The sequence below is a fragment of the Giraffa tippelskirchi genome, chromosome 6 (genome assembly GCF_054371585.1).
Source record: "Giraffa tippelskirchi isolate mGirTip1 chromosome 6, T2T-mGirTip1v1.2.pri, whole genome shotgun sequence".
Classification (NCBI taxonomy): Eukaryota; Metazoa; Chordata; class Mammalia; order Artiodactyla; family Giraffidae; genus Giraffa; species Giraffa tippelskirchi.
Genome location: NC_137280.1, coordinates 56,567,633 through 56,591,977, shown reverse-complemented (window position 1 = coordinate 56,591,977; position 24,345 = coordinate 56,567,633). Strand labels below are relative to the sequence as shown.

The 24,345-nt window shown below is 40.2% G+C and overlaps 1 protein-coding gene across 11 annotated transcripts in view; it reads right to left on the bottom strand.

The window, feature by feature from the left end:
- PCMTD1 (protein-L-isoaspartate (D-aspartate) O-methyltransferase domain containing 1) overlaps nt 1–24,345 on the bottom strand; it is a 51,206-nt gene that overhangs the window by 9,098 nt on the left and 17,763 nt on the right. For 4 of the 11 annotated variants that reach the window (XR_014056028.1, XM_081497972.1, XM_081497963.1 and 1 more), the window contains exons 1-2: nt 19,775–20,206; nt 7,287–7,389 (exon numbers count right to left, since the gene is read on the bottom strand). Coding sequence is in view for 3 of the 11 variants with exons in the window: in XM_081497963.1 (XP_081354089.1) it covers nt 7,287–7,389; nt 19,775–20,081 (410 nt within the window). In the remaining 8 variants the exon portion in view is untranslated. Of the gene's footprint in view, nt 1–1,292; nt 2,579–3,481; nt 3,897–7,286; nt 7,390–13,679; nt 14,202–19,774; nt 20,207–23,736; nt 23,928–24,345 lie in introns of those variants that run through there. The other 7 variants (XM_081497966.1, XM_081497969.1, XM_081497967.1 and 4 more) reach the window with 7 other exon arrangements.

The following is a 24,345-nucleotide window of genomic DNA, read 5'->3' as shown; positions in this document are numbered from 1 at the left end:
TAGCAGAGACAGTGTTTCATTTGGGGACTGTTTATTATATCCACAGTTGAGGCTTCACCTTCTCCACCAATAATACGCAAGTCCTTCATGATAGTTAAGGAAACAAAATAACTCTCAAACTGCCTATACTTACAACATTATTTTTTAATACATACATGGGTTAAAGATGATCCTTCCTAAAAGGACTTGGAGATGAGTGTTAGCATTTCTGACTAGGTAGAGATGAGGATCTTACTTAGACACTTTATATTCTGATATTGAAATTATGGCTTGTTTTTATAACAGCATTTCATGTAAATAAATTCACACAAGTTCTACTGCTAACAATATTTTCCCAAACATCTATGATTAAAATTCTTCAGGCAAATGTTTACGGATGTGCTCATATATGTATAAAGAACAACTGACTGATGTGAGGCAAGAATGACAGCTACCAGGTGGTCAGAGTAAATTACAACTGCGATTAATTTTTCCAGCATAAAGAGGAAAATAAAAGTTTCTTCCTTTTAGCTTTACTAGATTCTGAAAACTGCACCTTCTCTAAGTCTCCACAAACCTCTGTAGGCAAAGGACATATTTTATACCATAAACACAATTCTGTATAATCCAGAAGTCTGCATTAATGAACTAACCAGAGGTTTTCACTATTTGTAGATTTGCATATAAAATCTAGGTTTGAAAACAGTGAAGGAGAAAATCTAAACTCCACTTTTCACATCAACTACCATAAATGGAACCCAAGAAAGGAAAATAAAAGAAAACCACAAAAATTAAAAAAAAAAAAAAAAAAACGACAAGAGGCCTACCAAAAGGATATTTTCTATGGTTCTAATTTTAATCCTAAAAGTATCGATCTTGTGTTCTCTCCTAGTTTTCATACTTGATTTAGCGCAGCTCATTAAAATTTTTTGTCTGTTAGTAACATGAAAGGTAGCAGTCATTTTTATTCTTTGAAGAAATTTTCCAAAACAAAATTTCCCAGGTACAGATGTCTTAAACTCCTGAATTCCACCTAGTTGTACTTCCTAACCATGTAAATTATCTGTATACAAAAAAAGAAGTAGTTCTTAACTGTAATAACTACAAATTCAATCACTTTAGACTTATAATCATTTATTGATTTAAACCTAAAAACCTAATGGCTTTTTAGACTTATATAGAAAGGGAGAGTATCTGACATACCCTTACTAAAACAAAACATACAAACAATATTTGTGGGAAAACCGAGAGCACAGGTATCTTGGTTTATGACATGAGCGCTTGGCCAAAAGGGCACCGACTCCATCACTTACCTCGGCAGGGGTCTCCTTTACAGGTGCATGCTGGGTTATCTTCATCTCCAGACGCACAGACGCTCCATTCACAGCAGGGACCTTGCCAACGTGCCCACATAATTCTCTGATAAGCTGCTAGGAGATCAGGGTGACCTAGCCTTGCCCTGCAGCTTCCCTCTTAGACGGGTATTCTAGGTCTAGGAGCTGACTGAGAGTAGAAAAAACAACATTCCCCTTCAATACACTGTTGAAATCGGGGCTGAAAATTTGCACACCTAGATTATCACGTGCCACAGGATGCTGTCATCAACATTTTAGACTATTGTTCCAGCGCGATAAAGGATTTCAAGGACTCAGGAAAGACTCCTATAGTGTTCTCATACCTCACCCAAAACAACCTGCCAAGTGAATCACAGATACTTCTTTTTCTTAAAACACTTTGTCAAAATGTGCATTTTGAACTGTGACAGCTATGACAACTTCATTAAAACAAGACAAACTTCACAACCTTCCACTGGGAAGAAAACCCAGGGAAATAATCATCTCTTCTTTTCCAAATACAGTTATACCATTCAAAAACTCTTGTAACCAAGAATTAAGCTATTGAATTTTACAACATTTAAAAAACAAAGACTTTACCTTTACAAGAGGTTTCCCTTCCAACTGCACCAAACGCACCTCAGAATAATTTAAATATTATTTAAAGCAAAATGTTAAGAGTAAATACACAGATTTTCCACTGAACAGAGCTTTAGGAAATGCCACAGGACCAAAAACAATCCCTAAACATTTTATAGGAAGTGTGACCGGTACATGATATGAAAGTGAGCCCTCATATTTCAACAATAATTTCTTATAAAATAACTTGGGCTACAAACTTTTATTTCTGTCAGTGTTTTATTCTTGGAATAATTTCTTCTTTTCCCAATAATGTGTCAGAAGCTATCAAACCTCCCCCCATACCATTTCTAACTGATGTTAAAATACATAACTGATAGCTTAGAGGACTATTTTTAAGCATTTCTCTGTCCCACCATTTGGATGTCTGTCATGATTAAAAACTGTGTTTAAAATCTGTATCTCTCATAAAACTACCATCTGAACATGACTGATATACCCAAATGTTCAACTATCTTAGAAAGAGTTCAAAATAATGTTGACTATAAATCTACAGATAGCAAAACTTCTTCAAGTATGCCACAATTCTCTTCAAGATGAAGTGGGACTGCTCCAGTGATAAAGGTGACAGAACACAGTATCATTTCATTTTCTCCAATCCAATACGAATTATGTGAAAAAGGAGCCTATAATCAAAAATAAAATTAGGACACTACACCCAGCCATACATCCATTAAATCTTCTAAAATGCAAATGACTACACTAACCCTGAATTTAATTTAGAATTTATACCTTGACCTCACCTGAAGAAGGCACAGCCTCTCCAACTCATCTCTGACCCCCAGACATCCACCCCAAAGGTAAGTCTCATTAATGAACAGGGAAGGTGTGCTCTGTGATAAAAAGGTTATCATGCATTTAACCAGGCTAACAGCACTCCCTAAATTCTAACCTGGAAAAAAATAAATGATGGAAATAAAGGTGCCGCTTCAACTTCTGTTATCTGGGGCTAAGCTGCTAGGCTGTAATTCATTGGCAATCTTACTGCTGGGAAGAACATTAGAATAAATCAGTTTTTACATCATTATAGCTAGATCAGAACTAAACAACAAGACAGGCCTAGCTGAAGTTACAGCCTGTCTGATCCTATCCTCCCATCTGGGAAACATGGACACCAACACTGCCTCTAGGACTGTGGGTACAGCTCAGAATGGTGCAGATGACACACATTAACTGCTATCATTTTCATCATTTCATTACTGTCTTCAGTACTCATACTGTGACTCATTTATACAACAAACTACAGGAAACAATGGTCCTCCATGTAAACAAAATGAAAATCTTCAATAAAGCAGACAATGCTACACTCATGTGGCTTCTGGCAGGAAAGCATTTCCAAAACAAGGTACAGTGTCCTTGGAGGGGAGAGGAGACAGGACCTACTGTCTCACAGGAAACACCTCACCCCAAAGCATGCCCTCCCCCTAAGGAGTCAGGTCAGCTGCATGCACATGTACACATATTACACAAACACATACATGTAGTTGTGAATAAATACTATGCCAATTATCAATTCACAAAGCACTTACAAGGTATAATCCATGCTCCTTTTATCTGACATCCTCTTCCAAGTAAACATAGCTGGAGAGACTGTTTTGCTTATGGTACATACACAAAACCGATTCAGATGATCTGGCCTTCCCCCATGAAAGCCAGATACCCAAGGGCCTTTAAACCTGGGGCTGGAAGACTTGTTTACAACAGGATGGGCTAAAGTAAAGACTTCCTGGAGAACGTGTGTGAAGAGCAGAACAAGCCAGCACACCGCAGACAACAGGCCGCATGCAACCTGTACTTGCTCCGGTAATGAAGCAGATAGAACCCCCCGCCCACCCCTGCTCGGAGCGTCTGAGGAAGGCTGCGCACTGCCAAAAGACCACTTAGCCCAAGAAGCCAGAAATATTTACTATCTGCTCCTTCACTGAAAACGCTTGCCAGTGTTCTAGAGAACCTGTGGAATCAAGTGTCAGTTCATAAGGGAAGGTCAGTGAGTCTGGGAACACCGGAAGCAGAGCACAGGAAGAAACCACACTGGAGAACCTGCCTTCTCTCCTGCCTCCAAGCACAGTAAACTCACAGTAGCCTCACCAAATCTTCGCATTTGCTGATACAGAACTAAGTCACAGAAACAAAGTTTACAAGTATTAACATTGTATTAAGGATATTTTTTTCTGAAAGAAAAAATAGTACTTTCAAGACTCAGGAACCAAGGCTCCTTTATAAGCATACACAAAAACATACACCTGCATTTTTCTTTAATCTATATCTTACATTATACATTCTAATGTTGAGTAGTTTATTGACTCTATTCTCACCTACTATATTTGGGAGTTTATTATGATCTCCAATAGATACATATAAGAAAACTTCAAAGATACAGTTTAAATCATAAGTGATATGATAATACTTTTGAAAAAGCAACTGGTAAGATCCAAACCAAGAGGATATATAAGACTGGATAAATATTAGGTTTTAGCTTTCTATTGTCTTCCTGTTACACACAATCAAGGTGGCCTGGTCCTAAGTACTAAGGGATACATAAATAGCAATTTTGTCCTGAGTTACTTTATATTAATTAAAACAAGTATTTTGATGACCTGTGCACAAGTAAATATAGTAAAACTGCTTAGGAATAGAATTTTTAAAAATCACTTTGCATGGCAAGTTTTTCAAATTTAAAAACTGAAAGTAAATAGAAATATTCTCCACAAACACCAAGAAAAAGTGCAAAGAAATCATCAAAACATAAAGACAGGAAGAAAATTGCTACATCTTTATCATTTCCATCACCAAAATCAAATGATAAATGACCCCAAAAGGAGTCCATTAAATGACCCATCAGCTTTGACTACTTAACTTCCACCCAAGTCATGACTTTATGCAAAACAAAGCATTTGCCAGTACCTGCTACCTTGGTAAGCAAGATACCTTTATAATCTGAAGTACACAACTACTATTTCAGAAACTACCTGAAAACCAAAATAGGTAACATTTCCAGACTGTTTTTTTAAGAATAGTCTGTTAACAGAAGAATCTGTTTTAAAAATAAGTTGCAACATTTCAGAAACAACCATATTATAAAGTCTGATTATTTTAACTAAAATAATACGACCATTAAAAATTATGAAGAAACATTTAGATCAGTCATAGCACCGTATTTGAGATGATTCACCATTTTAAGAATAACAAATCTGTATAACACAGTCTAACAATAACACTCAAGAAATACAAGCCAAGGACATTTGATATCTCACAATTACATGAAAACAATTTTAGAAAAATTTTTAAAACTTGAGACACTTAAATACATATAGCCTTAAAACTTAGCTGTGTTCTAGATTAGTCAACATTTAAATTACATCAACACAGAAAGCCAGTGCTCTGGGACAATCCAGAGGGAGAGGTTGGGAGGAAAGTGAGAAAGCGGTTCAGGACTGGGGGGACACATGTATACCTGAGGCTGATTCATGATGATGTATGGCAAAAACCATCAGGATATTATAAAGTAATTATTCTCCAATTGAAATAAATTAATTTAAAACAAAAGAAAGACTTTAAAGAATGACATATTTTACTGTTTGCCAGGACCATGCCCTTGTCAGCAAAACTTGTCTCCATAGATACTGTAGAGGTGCTTCCATGATTCAAAGTTCTTCCTTGAGCTTGTTCTGCCTGATTAATGACCCAAAAGTGAATTATCTGTGCCTTTATGTGTTAATACCTGAAATGTATTATTATCTAATATATTAAGATAAATCTTAAACATTTGCTTTTACTAATATTACTTTCATATTTTCCAAGTTTAATTGTATCCAAATGGTAATTAAGACCATCACAACAAATACTTAGAATAGAAATTCAATAAATTCCACAAAATTCCATAGTTCTAATAAACAATATGAAAATATCCATGCTCACATTTTAAGCACTTACCATACCACTAATTATAAGATAGACAGAAATGATGAAGACACAAAGGTACTACAATTGAATCTAAATTTCTTACAAAATAACTTGGACTAAAATCTATTTTATTTCTGCCAAACAGTATGTTATTTTTGGAAATGGAAACAGAATATGAACCAACATGGTAAGCACTTGAAAAAATGATTCAAAAATTTGAATTAAAGGTTAACTATTTATTAAGACAGAATAAGATAAAAGGACAGTGTTCAGCAAACTGGTGCAGAAAATTCCAGTGACCTCCTCAAACTCATTGGACTGATTACAGAACAAACCCAAACCCCAGCATGTGCACTCTCCCGGCTTGCCGGTCTCAGGTCTGGACACCCCTCCCAGACACTCTAGCCCTCCCTCTGTACTGAGCACTGAAGCTACAGCACAGGCTTCTGTTCCTCAGCCCACCAAGTGCCACTGCCAGGGGGTGGGAGGCAGAGGAGGGAGGAGAATGGGAGAGACATGCCAGGAGATGCCCGAACTCAGAAAACAACCTTCAGCTCAGACCCCTGCCCACTCATAGATCTCTCACTTCTATGGCCACGGCCATGGTCAGATCAGAGTCGAGTGAGGAAGGCTCACACCCAACAAGCTGGGTTGGAACTCTGGACTGGAACTCTGGACCAAAGCTCTGTCATGTAAAGGGACTAAGTTCTAAGCTCAATTCTCATACTTTGTTAGCCTTTCTCTCTTTGAAAATATGAGTAGCTGAGAGAGAGATGCCATCTTAATTTTTCGGTTTCACAGTACTATCCACATTAATATCACTACTTGCTGAATATTAGGGACATGACACACCAAACAGACTTCCCTACAAGACTTCCCTGTGCAGTATTTTCCCTAAGGGAAAGTAGTTCAGAACAATGGTTTTATAAACAGATTTCTCAAAACACAGCCCTCACTGGATATAGTGATATATTTCTATAATAATTTCATTTAGCTATATTATTAAATAACTTTATGTTTTTAAGAAAAAGTCCTCCATATGCTAAGAGGTATCACTCTTATTAAATTACTATCCCCAAAGGTATAAACACAGTTGCCAAATCTATGGCCAGGAACATCTTTACCTTCTATCTTCAGAAAAGGTACCTGTGTGATGTTTAATGAATGGAACAATACCCTACTAATAAAGTGACAATAGCGTATAATTAAAACATAAAAGTTATTTACTTGTAATCTACTATATGTTTACACAGAATAAGAATTAGAACATAGTTTTCTAACTTACTTTCCTCTTGCATTTTATACCATGCTGATTTTTACTGCGCTCAATCAAGCCAGGATCAATAAACTAACAGTAGTGAGGAACACACATGTCACTCATATCTACTTATCAAGTGCTTTCAAAGCAAAACCATAGATATGAATACTTACTTATCAAAGCTATCACTATTTTTGATGAAGCTCTCCAGTTTTTCCTTGGCATATTCCACCACATCTGAATGAAGTTCAATCCCATGATTTATTCCAAAAGGACCTGCAATTGTAGCAGCAGCATTTATATAAACAATTTATAAACAAAAGAATGCCTTTAAAGAGCTCTTTTAGTTTCTGTTCATTTACCTATCACAGGAGCATTTAAAGAAAACTCAAAATGTATCTGCTATCCACAGATTTATAAAGCTATATGGAAATCTATTTACATTGCTTTAAAAAAGTCAGTCATAAAGAGTTCTCTCAGCAGTTTATCTGTCAGGACAATACTACCAAAGAAATAATCACGTTTCTATGTGAAGTTTAAGTCATTTGCCATTATGTTTTCCATTTCACCATCATAATTTACCACTATTTTATCACTTGTTAAAAAACTTGGTTAACTCTCAAATGTCTGAATCCATGGGCTGACACAGGTGTGCACCCCACTGCCCAGTGAGTACTAAATCCTTCCATGGCTGAGACCACACCCTCTGTCCCTGGAGCTCCCAGTGTCCAGGGGAGTGCCGTCACTGGGCAAACCTGGTTGACGCTCCTGTTCCAGTGCACTTCTCACTTCTCACTTGGTATTTCTTCCTGTACACAGCCAAGGATGGGTGACCATCTGGGAATGAGGAGCAGGGGGACAGTCCCAGGATGGCTCCTTCCCCCACCCTGGTCCTGGCCGAGAACATGACCACCCGGATTCCTGTTTCCTAAGGCGACTGTGCCTCCTGCCTGCCCTGCGACCCCCAGACAGTGACACACTATCTCACCTAGTCACCTCGCCCCTCCCAGACTTCTGACGCTGAGCCAATCAGGTTTTCCACTCTACATTTTTTTCCCCCGAATTTTAGCTATATTTTTATCTTACTTTGTGATTGGTCTCCCAGAAAAAAGTGTGTGTGTTGTGGGGGGGTGGGGGGTGGGGGGGTGCGTGCGTGTGTGTTATTTTTTGGTTATCTGGTACGTATCTTTGGAACTACCTGAATGAGCCCCTACTGAATGCCATTAAAAACACAACATATATGGGAGTGCTATAGACCTCAAAGAACTTTAAAATAACCAAAAAAATCACACTTACATTTAAATAAACATTTTTGTATGTACGGGGGGGGGGGATATGAAAATACCAGCTTGTAATCTAGGGATTACCTAATTACAAAAATTAAATCAAAATGTTCGGATACCATCTTCAAGTCAAAAGCAGATAAACCTACTATATTTCTATTGATTTGCTTTAAAAAAAAAAAACTGATGCTACTTGAAAAATGTATTTAGATAGAAAGATTAAATAAAAAGGTACTTGATCCATCAGACCTCAAAAGACAGCATTAAATTCCTTTGCAATGCTTTTATAATTTTTTGAAGTTATTCTGATCCATGTAATCTTAAATGTTTCACTTCTCAGTTTTTGTTTCATCAAACCATTATCCTTTATGTGCCAATTAGAGCATCCATTCAATATTATTTAAGATCTCTTATAATTCCTTATTATTAACAAAGACAGACAAAAATTATAATTTTTTTTCAAAAAATAAATGAAAATGGCAAAAAAAATTAAACAGAGAAGTACATACAGTGACATCACTTTTTAATTTAGTATTGAATCTTGAGTAGTGTGAAAACTTGGACTTCCTTAAGGAAACAAGAAAGGCTAAGAAACTGAATGAAGTTTTGTTTTGTTGTTGTTCAGTCGTTCAGTTGTGTCCGACTCCTTGCGACCCATGGACTATAGCACAGCAAGCTTCCCTGTCCTGCACCATCTCCCAGAGTTTGCTCAAATTCATGTCCATTGAGTCAATGATGAATGAAGATGATGAATAAAGTTTTCCTCATTTAAAAACCTCAAATTACACTACAACTATTTAACACTATATACATAGTAAGGAAAATATTGCTCTAGGAAATCAATCTAATTTTTCTTTTACCCTTTTAAAGTAATCCACTGAATGTAAAACATTAAGAGACTTTTATATTTTCATTAACTATTAAGAATCTAGTTGTATGGATGAGAGATCACTAAAAGGTCAATATTTCTGGGGTTGAAGTTTCCAATAGGACTGAATGAATAAGCACTATAAGAAAGGTGTCAAGTAAAGAATGTATAAATCTAGGCTGCTATTCAGTATTTCAAACTGCTTTACTAGCAGAGGGAGTCAACTTGAGTGCTCTGGATCAAAAGGGACTACATACACTGTCACTTAAGACAGCTCTGGTCTCATTCTCCTTTTCTTGCTTTCTGCTCATATAGTATCTAAAAGCAAAGTGGCAACTTTTAGAAATAAGGTTTAAAGTCCACTAGGAAAATTTAAGGCTTTTTCACATCACCTTGACACAAAATAAAGACAATTTCATTAACATACAATGGATTTGACAGATAAATGTACATACTACCATTACTGATACAAACACCACTGATGATTTAATGGATGGACTTGTTTAATTTTAAAATAACATGGAGGTATATCTTTATCACTAATAAATTAAACAGTAATTAATATACTGAAAAGAATGCACTAATAGAAGGCAGAACTTATACGGCAATGTCACCAATGTCTCATTTATTTAGAATGTGATATACAAGTAGAACACATCGAGGATATGATAGAAGTGTATGTGATGCTTTTTATTACAGTTCATTTGACACCTGTATTAAACAGAACAGAAAAATAGAACATAGAAAACTGAAAAATATGCAGCTGCTTCCAAGGAAGGGGACGAAGAGGTCTGGGTAGGAAGAGACATTTCCACCATTACACCCTGTTGTCTGAAGTATGTCAACACAAGCATGCACAACTTTTTCAACCAAAAAATGATGTGCTAGTCAGAGATTTTTTTTAAAGTACACGATTTTCAAAGAAATGGATAAATAATACAAAATAATTCTAAAAGAAAGGTATAAGCTGTCACTGGAGAAAATGAAAAAGGCATGCAAAAGCAAAGCCTAAGACTTCCTAACACCATCTAACAGACACAGCATGAATCTGACTGCACTGAACAGATTCCAATGTTATTCTATATGTGCCAATGGGAAGAGATCTTTCTAGAAATAATAAAAGTTTAATTTCTGTCATACAATTTTTTTAACTTTAAAAACCCTGACATACAATTTTTTAAAAAAATCAAAGTACTAACAGTTGACTACTATCTTTAATAGTTAAATATTGAAAGAGCAACTTACACAGAAGTCAACGTTTATTAAGACAAATACAGTTATTAGAAAAACCTAGATATCCTATATTAGAAATTATTTTTAAGGCTGGCAAAAGTTCATCTACTAAGAGCAGTAGCAAATACAAACCACACCACATCGATTATAAAATGTCAATATAATAATAAGCTCTAGAGAATGTTTTTCTTTTGTGGTACTTGAATTAGCTTATTTATCACCTTCTAGTTAGTCAATAATCAGAACTTATACATAAAGTTCGCCGATTATCATGTCTAAGTATCAGGTGTCTCAGGTGTCTATCAGCACCTCCATTTCTCATCTATGTATCCCTTACTCCACTCCTCTCTGAAGTACCAGAAAGGTGACCGAGTGTGGCGTGCAGGTGGAAGGCTGCCCCTGACAGGCACAGGAACGTGAGGGCTGCATGAGCCCAGGACGCCCCTGCCCTCTGTACTGTGCGGAGAGCTAATCTGTTGGACAGCCATAGCAAGACCACGTCACAGCACATGGTATGTGACTAGAGGAGCCCTAAAGATGCACTGACTCAGTCACTGGTGGGGGGGCGGAATGCAGGGGGAGACACAGCAGATTCAAGGCCAGTGCCTCAGTTTCCAACTCTGGCTCCTACAGCTGCACAGTCACACCAGTCACGTTCCCCGTGAGGTCCTTCCTACTGTGTGAAATGGGTCTGTGGGAAATCACCTAAATGATGTCAGAGTCTTTCACACCATAAAATACAAGACGGCTACAAATCACCAGAAATTCAAGCGTGCTCTCCCTGCGAATACACAACTGGTTAATCATAGCACCAAAACCGCAGCCTGTTTATAAGTGGTTCTCTACCCTGACTGCACATTAGAATAACCTGGGAATTTTTAAATTAAATGTAAAAGTAGATTAAATTTATTCTGATTTAAACTGTGAACAGGGGGAGGGAGTCCCTCAGGGAGAGGCCCAGGCACTGCAGGTGACCCTAACGGGCAGCTTTGCTGATCACACTATCCACACTCCCCTCATTACTGCAGTGCCCAACCTAAATGTGTGTTTAAATCTCTTTGTACTATCAGATATGTGCTCTCTTGGGTAAAATGACATAGAGAGATAACCACCAAAAAAAAAAGAGAGATAACAACCACAAATAAAAGCATCAGGATAAAACTAAGTATTTACCACAAGAGGGAGTAGGTGAACCAGTTATTTGGTTTCTAGGAAACTAGTGTAAAGTTTCTCAGCAAGAATTAAAACATACAGTCATCCTTCAGTATATGGGGGTGGGGGGAGAATGGGGGGGAGCTGACTCTAGGACCAGACCCTGCAAATACCAAAATCTATGGACTGTGGACACCCAAGTCCCTTATATAAAAGGGAGTAGTATTTGCATATATGACCTGCATTATCTGTACATCCTCCCTTAACTGTCTCAACTACTCAATACCCAATACCATGTAAATGTGAATGCTATGCATACAGTTGTAAATACAATGTAAATGCTATCTATATAGTTGCCAGCATGTGATAAATTCAAGTTTTGCTTGGCAGATTAATCCTCAAACTTTGGATACAGAAGGCCAACTATATATGGAAAAACACCCTTAAATAAACTGCAATGATACTTCGTTACTAATTCCAGCCATCTTTGGGAAGATTCAGGAGTAACTTTATAAGGATTCAGAGACAGTAACAGGTGGAGAGCAGACATGAGCAGGTCTCTTTCTGAGAACACCTTGCCAGTGTAGTGCAAAGAGACAAAGCATTACAAAGGGGGATAAAGGAATGGGGAAGAAAATGAATCAGGCAAAGATTAAGGAACCAGTATCCAAATTAAGAGAAACCTACTAAGATACACCTATTTTCCTATGGTTTCTCCATTTGATTATATGACGCCAAAAAAGCATATTAACAAGCACTGTCAAACGTTTACTCAATCTTGCCACATTAAAGCTTCAAATTCTTTGGCTAGCAGGGCACAACTAAGACTAGAAACCTGCTCTCTAGGTTTGGGAAAGGCCTTGTGAGGCAAGTTTTGCAATTAATGAGGAAGTTCCAGTCCCGTGGGCTTCCCTCAGCTTATGGATAGAAGTGCCGGTTTCCCAGGTAGCTCAGCAGTAAAGAATCCGCCTGCCACCGCAGGGTCGAGATCCTGGGTCGATCCTTGGGTCAGGAAGATCCCCTGGAGGAGAAAATGGCAACCCGCTCCAGTATTCTTTCCTGAGAAATACCATGGACAGAGGAACCTGGCGGGCTACAGTCCATGGGATCCAAGTTGGACATGACTTAGTGACTAAACAACACTCAAATCTTAAAAATACGTTTAAAGAAATCTGAAAAGGTTGGTTTAAACAGTTATGGACCACAGGCCCAAGGCCCAAAGTAAAATGTATTCCTAAAATGTCAAACTATCAAGAACAGACATCACAACCATCTGCTTTAGATACCTCCACCCGGTGGGCTGATAATACCCAAGTCTAATGTGGCTGAGTAATTTTCGACTGCAACTCACATGTCTACACTGGAACATTACACCAAAGCAAAGTCAGTAAACTGAGAAGGTGTGTTCAACTATAACACAACAGAACATGGTTTAAAAGGTAATGTAAACAGCGTTCGGTATCAGTCCACTTTCCCCGGAAGCCATTTCATCAGCTCTTTTGCTGCACTGTGTCTTCACCTGCAAAAGCTACTCCGGGGCCAACGCATGTTATCAAGTCACAAGTAACCAAGTCACATCGATACTCAACAACTATTTCCTAACCTAAACGAAGAACAGCCAACAAAACTGACCCAATGCTCCTGCTGCTAGTTCAGAAATAACACGCACGATATGTGGGATGTCTTCTGCACAGCTGTATGCTCAGCAGCTCACACAAAGGCACACATAACAAATACTCTTTGAAGAAAGATAAAAGTACATAAAGGGAGCTATGGTCCCAAATTTAAAAAGATTTACAAGTAAGACTGAGGCCAATGATATATACAAAGCATAAAAATGTGTATTTTTCATGTCTTTGTAAGTATACTGGCAAAAAACCATGTGTCACATCTATTTCATCACAGAATGAGGCATTGTACAGAAGTACATCTTATACAGAAAAGTATATTCCATTCAAAATAAATTTCTTATTAAATTTAGCAGTTTGCTAGAAATCTTTAAGATGCAATACATATTTTCCTTCATGTACCTAAGAAAATTCTTCTGATTTCAAGTCAACCATCATCCCCATAAACATTAAATTGAGTCTATGCAGAAGTGGAGGTGTTCCCAGGGCTCCATACGTTGTTCTTCAAGTGGGGAGGGCAACCAGACAAAGTGGAGGAGAGGCAGGTAAGGAAAATCTTTATAAGTATGCCTTTTGATTCTTTTGGATTATTTAACTCTGTGAATGTATTGCCTATTCCACCAAATATAATTAGAGAGAAGAGAGAGTGGTGTTCAGGTTTCTGCCTTGAGTCACCAAAATGGATACACAGGTGGCAGAAGCCAACCTCAACTGCCCTGGTGTGTGGCTAGGGTGAAGAAGGGTCACTTGAGGTGGAGACAGGTTGAACTTTCAGAACCTCGTGCACAATGAAGAAGAGATATGCAGTAAGCACAGCAAAATCAAGTATCCAGTTTGTTGGTCAGCTTGGTAGATGCAGTGTCCAGAGCTCCGCAGACAGACCTGGTGCTGGAAACCTGTGAATCCTCTGCACGTGGAGGTAACCTGAAGACAGAAGAGGAGCCACCCTTCACCACAGGCTGAAGGCAAAGAAGCTTCCACAACAGGCTAAAGTAAGTGTCTATAAAGGAAACGCAAAGAGGAGTGAAATCCATTGAAAGAATCTTTGCAGGCAGAAGGCATGGGACAGTGGACAGGCTGACGCTGCAGAAGCCGCCCACACAGGGTGTGAAGGCCGGTGCAGGTACAGCCCTGCTACACAGGTGAGCTGTTCACACGGGCGCTAGTCCAGCACATCTCAGCCCAGGGAAGACTGAGGAGAGAGCCGAGGCCACCGATGCCCGCTCCAGAGGAGTGACTCACTGGAAGCTGGAGATTCACAAAATATTTCACACAGACACACAAACTCAGAAAGGTTTAGTCATTTTCTGAAGCATCCAGTCAGTACTCATTATTTGTGGTAGTTTATGTTCTATAAAGTCCAGAAAAACACTCAATAAGCAAATGCTGTACCACCCAATGGCTACCAGGGGAAACGTGTGCATATACTACACATATATACCTACCTCAAACAGACAGCAATGTTCAGTCCTAAGAACTCACCCTAGAAGAGTCTGTTTTCTTTTATGAAAGAAATGAGCTCCGGAAGAAACTGGTCCAGCACCAGAGCTGTTTGCACCACGCTGTGACTGCATCCTCTGGTCACCACCTTGAGACGTGAGCAGGACTGCCCCCGACCTGACCCAGGGGGACCATGTCCACAGAGCAACTCACTCTGTCCCTGCTCCCCAAACACATGCCCCAATGACGAATACTGATGTGAGGGTTACAGACACATTTCAGCAAAGAAGCAAATTCACAAATACGGCTCAACTGTTCGCAGTTGACAGATAATGCAGGTTGGGGAGTTAAGCCTGAAGGTAAAATCTCAAAAGACGCCTCACGATGCCAAGAGGTCCACCTGACACCCTTCACAGTATGAAGGCACTGCCTTTCAACCTCTAAGGAAATATACTCAAATTACTGTAAAAATTTGCAAAATTTCTAAAACTTGTATTGTGCGTGTGTGTACATGCTCAGTCATACCCATCTCTTTGCAATCCCATGGACTATAGCCCACCAGGCTCCTCCGTCCATGGGATTTCCCACAGGCAGAATACTAGAATGGGTTGCTATTTCCTCTTCCAGGGTATCTTCCCAACCCAGGGATCGAACCTGAGTCTCTTGCAGCTCCTGCACTGGCAGACGGATTCTTTATCACTGAGCCACCTGGGAAGTCCCTGATACAGCGTATATAGACAGAAAAAAGATGCACAGAAGGCCAACTAGGACTAAGAAGAAATGGTTTAAATAGTAAGGAGCTTTACTGATTTCAGAAAATCTTAGTAGCCTAAAGGAAAGGGTTCTTTTCAAAATAGATTTACTCAGAGCCGAAAATAAAGCACATACCAAGAATAGTCTTTGTAATTCCTTAAGAAAAAAAAAAAGTTGGGTAAAAAGATAAGAGGGAAAACTGAAGTTTGCCTTAATGCAGAGAAGAGAATCTGCCTTAAAGAGAATCATGGAAACCTGCAGAATGTGTTCTGTCCAGAAAAAAAGGGATAGGGGAAAGGAGGCCCCTCTGGATCTCCCTCACTCTCAGGCCTCAAAGGAGGCATGAGAGTTTTCTAAAGGGGTGCTTAAAAGGAAATGAAGAGAGATTTGAAAATCGTACTTCTGAAAAAGGGCTTGTACTTAAAAGAACACTTACAACTTATTAATAATTAGGATGCCAACAATGTAATTTAAAAATGGAGGAAAGAGCTAAATAGACATTTCACCAAAGAAGACAGAGGAATGACCAAAAATCACAGGAACATATGCTCCACATCATTAGTCTTCAGGGAGGTACACGTTAAAACCACCAGATACCATGTTATGCCCACTAAGATGCTATTTAAAATAAAACAAAACACCACCAGTGAAGATACGGAGAAAATGGAACCTTACACGTTGGTGGGAATAGAAAATGGTGCAGCCACCCCAGAAAAGTTTGGCAAGTTCTTAAAAAGTTAAACACAAACTTAGCATACAGTCCAGCAATCTCACTGCTAGGAATCCACCTGAGAGAAATGAAAATGGACATCTCCACCAAGACTTATACATGAATGTTCACATCAGCATCATTCAAAACAGGCATCAAGTGGTGAAAGGACAAACAAAATTTGGTCTACCCACACAACGGAATGTTACTCAGCCACCAAGAGGAATGAAGCAATGAGACATGTCACAACACGGGTGAAACCTGAAAATCTAACGCTCAGGGAAAGAAATCATACAGAAAGATCATAAGCTGCATGATTCCACTGACATGAAATGCACAGAAAAGGAAAACCTAGAGACAGAAAAGAGGCAAGCGACTGCCAGGGGCTGGGGGAGGGAATCTTCACAGTGATGGGTGATGGAAGGGCTCTCAAAATGGATTACCTTCATCAATGAAGGACTAGATTCTCTGTGACAGTTCTTCATGGAAGACTCTTAGAATATGAATGTATCTTCAACTGGAAACTAAACAAGCTATCTGAAATGAGGTATAATTTACAACTTGGAATCATCTATCTTCTCCGTGTGGGGCAAAAAAAAATTCCATTTATGAATAACTGCTTCAAATGTACTTTAATCATGAGAAATCTCCTGAAGTGAGGATAAACCTAACTCCTCTCACCGAACAAGAGCTCTCAAGATGGCAAGGTGGAGATTCCTCAAGAGGCCTCCTCTGCAGACACCGACTCTCCCCACCTCAGCCTGGACTCCCAGATTACACCAGCACGTCCCTGGATGAGAGCTGCTATTGCCAGGGAGCACCTGTCACCCTCATCGTGTGACTGAAGGGCAGGGCTGAGCGCCAGGGTGCTAGCAGAACTTAGTAAGACAAGGTCATGGGAAGCACCAGGGCCCAGCCCGAGGCACCACACTCAAATAATTATGGGGAGCATGTAAGCACCCTCCTCTGGACTGAGTGCTAAGTGATTTCTGTGGATGTGTCCCCTCCTTGATTTAACTGAATGCTCAAGAAACACAAACCAAACAAGGGGAGCCGGGGGAAAATGATTAGCTTCAGAGGCTGGAGAGAGCCAAGATTTACTAACTGTAATCACAGTTTTACAGGCTCTGTTGTTTCTTCCCTTTTTAAAAGTTTTCATCTTTCTCATCAAATACTTTCCCCATCAAAAGGAGAGAAATTATATCTTGATCTTGACTGCAGGAACACACACAGACGAATCCCCAAACAATATCCAGTAAGGGCAGTCATGCCTGTGACTGAACACTTGTGACTCCCTGGAGCCTGGGAGCAGGAGGAGATGTCCTCCTTGTGGACTGCCACACAAAGGTCTGTGTTTCCACACTGCCTGCAGGTTGGAGGAGGAAACATTCCACACACAATAAATTAATGCATATACATGGAATCTAGAAAAATGGTACTGATGAACCTATTTGCAGGACAGGAATGGAGATGCAAACATAGAGAATGGACTTGTGGACACAGTAGGGGAAGGAGACGGTGGGACAAATTAAGAAAAGCAGCACTGACATACACACACTACCATGTGTAAAACAGACAGCTAGTGGGAAGCTGCTGAATAACACAGTGAGCCCAGCCTGGTGCTCTGTGACAACCTAGAGGGGTGGGATGAGGTGTGGAAGGCTCAAGAGGGAGGGGATGTATGTGCAATTATGGCTGATTCATGCTGTTGTACTGCAAAAACCAAAAGAACATTGTAAAGCAATTTCCCTCCAATTAAAAAAAAAAGACACAATAAAGTTGGCGGCTGGCCCACAAAGGCAGCTAGGCCCAGGAAGCCCATTTCTTAGGGACCAGGACTAGGGAATGGATTGAGTGAGCAAGGCTGCTAACTGTGATACCTTCTCTCCCCTCCAGGCCTTTGGCTAAAACTCCCGCCTGCAGCAGGAGCCAGCTAACCAGCTGGAGGAGCAGAACACTCATCTGAGGCTGGACTTGAACCCTAGTGGCCAGAGCTGGTAAAGAAGCACACGGACAGCAAGCCCACTTTGGGAAGAAGCTCTCTCTACCACTCCACTCTGCTCCTTGGATTTGGAGACCCTCTCAAACCCTGGATCCCTTTTCTAGAGGCTCTCACGACACAAGAGTTGGATTTCTGGGATTCCCAACCTGATGAAAATGCTATCTCAGAATCAGAGAGATCACCAAAAGTAAATGCAAACTGCTTAACTTCTCTCTGGGCAACAATGAATAATATCACCTTTCTGACCAGTTACTACGTATCAGGAACTGACTCAGTAGTGGGATAAACAGGCTTCTTTTTAAGTGAAACAACTGCAAGCTCCACAACTAAGAGAGAAAGTATGGAGACAGCCAGCACAGAGCAATGGGATTTCAGGCTTGAAAATGCCTGAAGCCTTATGATATGAGCACATAATTTACTGTCCAAACTGGGACACTCTGGCAAAGAAAAGGACATTACTAATACTGACACTAGGGTAACGAAAAAATCAGGACTGCTTAGTCACAGGGGGATCACAGTCATTTCTCTAAAGTCCTCCAATGATTCCCCAGCACTCCAGAGTGAACTGTAAGCCACAGCCTTGTCCTTGTAACCTGGGAAGACACCTCAGCCACAGGACACGTCACACGGGATAAGAACTGCTCAGTTCCTGTCTCTCCAACCCCACCAGTCTACTCTGCGAACCCCAGGGCAAGACTGTGTCACATGGGCCTTGGTGTTGCACCTTGATGCCTGTCACACGGTGGTGCCCAGCAAACACCAAGGGGTGCAGTGACAGCCATGGTTGTCCATCCTCTGCCCGATGTCACCATGTCTTTCAGCAGTCTCTCCCCTGGCACGCTTCGTCCACCCACAGGCTCAACTTCACAGCTCTCATCTCCTAGCTATGGGACCACAGGCAAGTCACTGAACCTCAGTGACTCAGTTTAGACACACAGGAACCATGACAATACACACTTCACAGGGTTACTGGGAACACTAAACAAGTTACTAGACTGTGTCAAGTGCTTTCAGCAATGCCAAGCCCTCATCATGAGCACCAGGAAGCTTCATGAAGGCAGGGCTATCTGTCCCTTTTGATTACTGCTGTACCCTTGCTTCAGAAATAACATTTGGCAGACATGTAACAACCCACACTCTTCCCCCTCCTCCCCGCCCTGCGTCCTACACTTTGCCCTAGCAGTGCCACGTCTCCTGCCCCCCACAGGCTTCTGGATCCCTAACAAGCACAGCACCACCCCCTTCAGCACAGGACACAAGGGCTCACCAAACTCTCCCAGCCGCTATCAGGATGCTTGACCTCAAATAAGCTACGAGATGCTCCTGAGCCTCCCACCTGCGAACTGCTAGTTGGGGGATCAAAAACAGTTCCAAGAACTTTTCACGTCTAGCACTGAACGCAAAGTTAACTATGGGAGTCAGGGCTGAAAATAAGAAAAGATGACTACTCTGACCTTAAGGAAGGAAGGTAACTACTTTGAGAATATACATTCAAACATATGCTGTATACAAAGTTATAAACCCTGTAAATCAGAAACAGCAGTACAAACTCAGCTTACTTTTTAAAAAAGAATTTTACAAAAATAAAATTACCTAAAATTAAGCCCACCATTGTACTTAAATATCCGGTTCCACTTCCCAGGTTAAGAAAAGACAATCCTGGTTGAAGTTTCAATGCTTCCATAACTTCAGAATAAATGCAAGGTGCTGACAAGTGTATGTTGCCATGCTTCCAGGCTAAGTCTTTGTACGCATTGTCTCGGTAGCCTTCCAAATAGTAATCTCCGCGATCAATCGCTCTGAAGGCTTGCTCCACTCTTTCAGTGCGGATATACTGGGCTTCTTTTAAGTTATCAATTAAGTCATCATTATCTTCCCCAGCACTCACAGCTCCTCCCATGATAGTATTCAAATCAAACCATAAATTTTAAACCGTAATAAAATTAGTAGAAATGGCTTCCAATAATGTAGTGTGGTTTTGTTTTCCTTTTAATATTGCACTTGATTTCCAAAAATAAATTAATCCTGAAAGGGAAGAATAAAAATAAACAGGTTTAAATGAATGTTCAAAAGAAAAGTAATTCTAGTTTATTAAATATATAATAGTCATTATAACTAACGACCACTTCTTAAGGACATATTCTCTTCTAGGCACAGAGTTAAGCTCCTTAAATATAGTATTTATTCTTAAAACCACCACAAAGGGTAGCTTAAGTGTGATCTCATCTCTCCAGAGAGGAAACCTGGGACACAGAAGAGTTAAGTCACCTCATCTTGTGAGGCCCAGTATAGCAGCCATGGGTCACACAGGGCTGCCTAGACATAGGCTGATTAAAATTAAATACACCTAAAAATCTAGCCAGTCACACCAACCACACTCGAAGTGCTGAACAGCCCCACGTGACCAGTGGCTGCCACAGTGGACAACCCTGCTCTGGAAGGTGATGTTGCTGGCTGAGGTCCCTGGTGGTCTAGACTTCAAAGACCATGCTCGTTATCACTGAGTTACATGGACTTCTACAGAGTGTGGAAAGCCTAGATAAATATGCATGTATTACTTCATTTGAAATTCCTAAACTAAACAATCCACTAACAATTCCTAAATACACCACATAAATTCAAACTGTTAACATAAAGAATATAATATATTACCTAATCATGGAATACAAAATGGAACTTAAAAACAGACTCACATATTTAAAATGTGTGTGTATATAAATCAATATATATACATACATACATATATACATATACACCTATTAAGATTTTGTTTGGTAAATTCTGTCATGATGAGACCACAAATTTTGTTAACAACTTTTAATAGTTTAAGCACTAGAACATAAGTTATACACACACACATACAACAAACTTCTTTAACAAACTCAGCATATTTGAATGGAAACATAGGTACAACTTGTTAAAATAAGAATTTCAATACTGAATACACAATTTAAGCTTTATTCAATAAGTTAATAAGCAAACTCATATATCAATTAAATTCTGAATTAATAAATCAAGCAAGGGGGAAAGTGAGAAATGAAACAGCCATGGCCAAAAACAAGCATTCCGATGCCCACTCCGACCAGGAACTGGAGAAGAGAGAAGCAGCAAGAGGAGCAAGGTCCCTCACCACCAGGCTGCCCCACTGCCTGAGCCCCTCTTGTCTTCTCCTACTTCCCCTACTCTGAGAATCTGATCACAAACTCCCCTCTCTCTACTAAAAAATGAACAAACTGGAAGTTTTGTACACAATTTCAGAAGGCTCCTGAGTTCCCAGAGGCCCGAGTCCACTGCAGCTTAGGAACATCTACTACAGGTGACAGTAAGTAAGTTAAGTCGCTTAGTCGTGTCCGACTCTTTGCGACCCCATGGATGGTAGCCTACCAGGCTCCTCTGTCCATGGGATTTTCCAGGCAAGAGTACTGGAGTGGGTTGTCATTTCCTTCTCCAGGGCATCTTCCCGAGCCAAGGATTAAACCTGCATCTCCAGCATTGCAGGCAGACGCTTTACCGTCTGAGCCACCAGGGAGGCCCTTACAGGTGACAGTAAGTCAAGTATTAACACGGGAAATTACATCTCCATTTAGAAACTGCAGGGCATCTGTGTTTCAGATCTACTGCTACAGGCCTGAGACACAGGCACTCAGAAGGCTGGAAAAAACACCACCATGTCACCCAAGTGCACCACACACCGTGGAAGTGGACTTCCCTGACTCCTTTCCCTCTAGTCTGGTAGGAAAGAGAAACAGATCTGAACAGAAAGCTCAAAGGGTAATGCAGGAGGAAGTCAGGAAAGGCTTCCCAGAATAGAAGGTATAACCTGCTGTGATGCATGTTTCTTTAACACAAATCAAAGTTACTTAGTTGTTCAGTCATGTCCAACTCTTTATAACTCTGCGGACTGTAGCCCGCCAGTCTCCTCTGTTCACAGAATTCTCTGGGCAAGAATACTGAAGTAGGTTGCCATTTCCTTCTCCTGGGGATCTTCCTGACCCAGGGATTGAACCCAGGTCTCCTGCATTGCAGGCAGATTCTTTACCATTTGTTTGAGCCACCAGAGAACCCCAACACACAAATGAGCTCACATTCAACATACACAGTAATGACGTGGAGATAAAGATGAAGGTGTGGTGGTCACAATATATGTGCATCTCACTTCAGAACAAGAAGGGACAAGCTTCCACACTTTAGAGGCACACCTCAGCAGGTTATGAAAACTGTAAACAAAAAGCTGAGAATAGAGTACCTTCCTGTAAGACAATGAGACAGTGTCTTCAAGTGATCTGGGGGACTGTGCATGCAGATGAAAAACGCTAAGACATTTTCTATGAATTAAAACAGACTAATGAAGGCTATAACCAGGTTCAGATCTTTTAATTTTAATAAATAAAAATGACATCTGTCTCCAAGTAAAATGATATCCAGGACCTGAATGTCAAAGCAGGTCAAATGTCAAAATGTCAAAACATGGTCAAACCAGGACCATGAACACTGGGGTTACGACTGTGGAGGACTGATTGACTAAAGCCAGGTCCAGACCCCAGCAGAGACTTAGCTGCGCTAGGAATTTTATTGAGATTGTTGTTTCTGCTGATACAGCTGGCTGCACAGGCTTTGAATGTTACACTCAAAGCTATGCTTCCCACAAGCCCAGCTGCTTTGCAGAACAGTAGGTGTTTTCAGAGGTTACAGTAGAAAACCCAAGACAGACTTCTCAGGCCCTTGAAAAGCTCTCAGAAGACCTCGAGGACCCCAGACCACATGCAGAAAACAACTGGCATAAACAATTCCAAAATCAAATGAACACAGACGTTACAGAAGGGTGTTATGGGGCACCCAGCCCAGACACAGGTGGGATGGAAGAATCAGAAGAGTTGCCTGGAGAAGCACAGAGAGCAGAAGGAAGGAAAGGTGTCTGGGGATGTAGAAGAGATGGGGGCCACATGCCCACTCAAGGCACCGCACCGCAGAGCTGAGCCTGGGGAAGAAAGCAGTGCTGCTGAGACCAGAAGAAACCAGGATCTAGGCAAGCTGGCGGGCCCCGGGACACAGAGCCTGGGCCTCAGACTGCCAGGGAAGGCTCAGAGACAGAGAGGGCACACTGAGGGACTAAAACAGGATGTTAAGGGAAAACCAACACCCATCGGAAAACAAAAGGACTTTTAGAATGCGAACTCATTATTTGGTCTGTGGAAGACAATATTTAGTATTTACATAGTAGTACCAGTGCAAACATAATTGCTGTTTTAATCTGAATAGTCATTTAACCACCCTGGGCGAATGAGAGTAAAGATGTCTGGGGGCATGGGAGCTAACCCTCCATCTGCAACGGAATAAGAGCTGTCTATGCTGCACCAGTGCCTCAGTGTGCACCATGGAGGCAGTGTTCCCGTTCCCTGTGGCGGCTCCACACGGCCGCATTCCCTCTAGCGTCAGTCTCCTGCATAGGGACAGGTGGAGCCAGGAGCTGCTGTGCTGTCGTCAAGGCCTGTAGTATCACTTAACCTTCTCAACTGTGTGCCTGCGTTATGTGAACAAAACTGACAAGGTAAAAATAGAGAGAGCAGTATTGATTTATTTAGACCAGGTGAAGTACAATAAAGACGCATGGACAATAATTTCCTAAGGAATAAAAATACACTAAATAAAAGTATACAGAAGAAAAATCAAGGAACAGGAAAAGGTCATAATATAAATAATTTACACCACAGAGCTTCAAAGATGCCATTTTATCATATACATTTTTCTGAAAAAAAAGTGAAAAATGAATCCTATATTACATATAAATTACATGCATAATTATTATAAATTCCATTTTATAATATTCACTGATTTGATTATAATAATTTGATTATAACAGTAGTATGCGAATTCACAGAAAACTTGAAAACCAAGTAAAATAAAGATTACTGATAATCCTAACCTTCAAAGAGCCACTATTATTTACTTTCTAAGCATCAATATTCTTGTTTAACACAATGTTGGTATTATACTGTATATATATTTCAGACTTTCACTTGATACTTCTTAATTATTTATTCATGCCATCAAAAATACTTGTAAAATCCAAGACCATGATATCCCACCAGACAGATGCATCAAGTAACCAATCCCCTGACCATGGAGCAAGAGATTTTAAATTGATTATAATCAATGTACATATG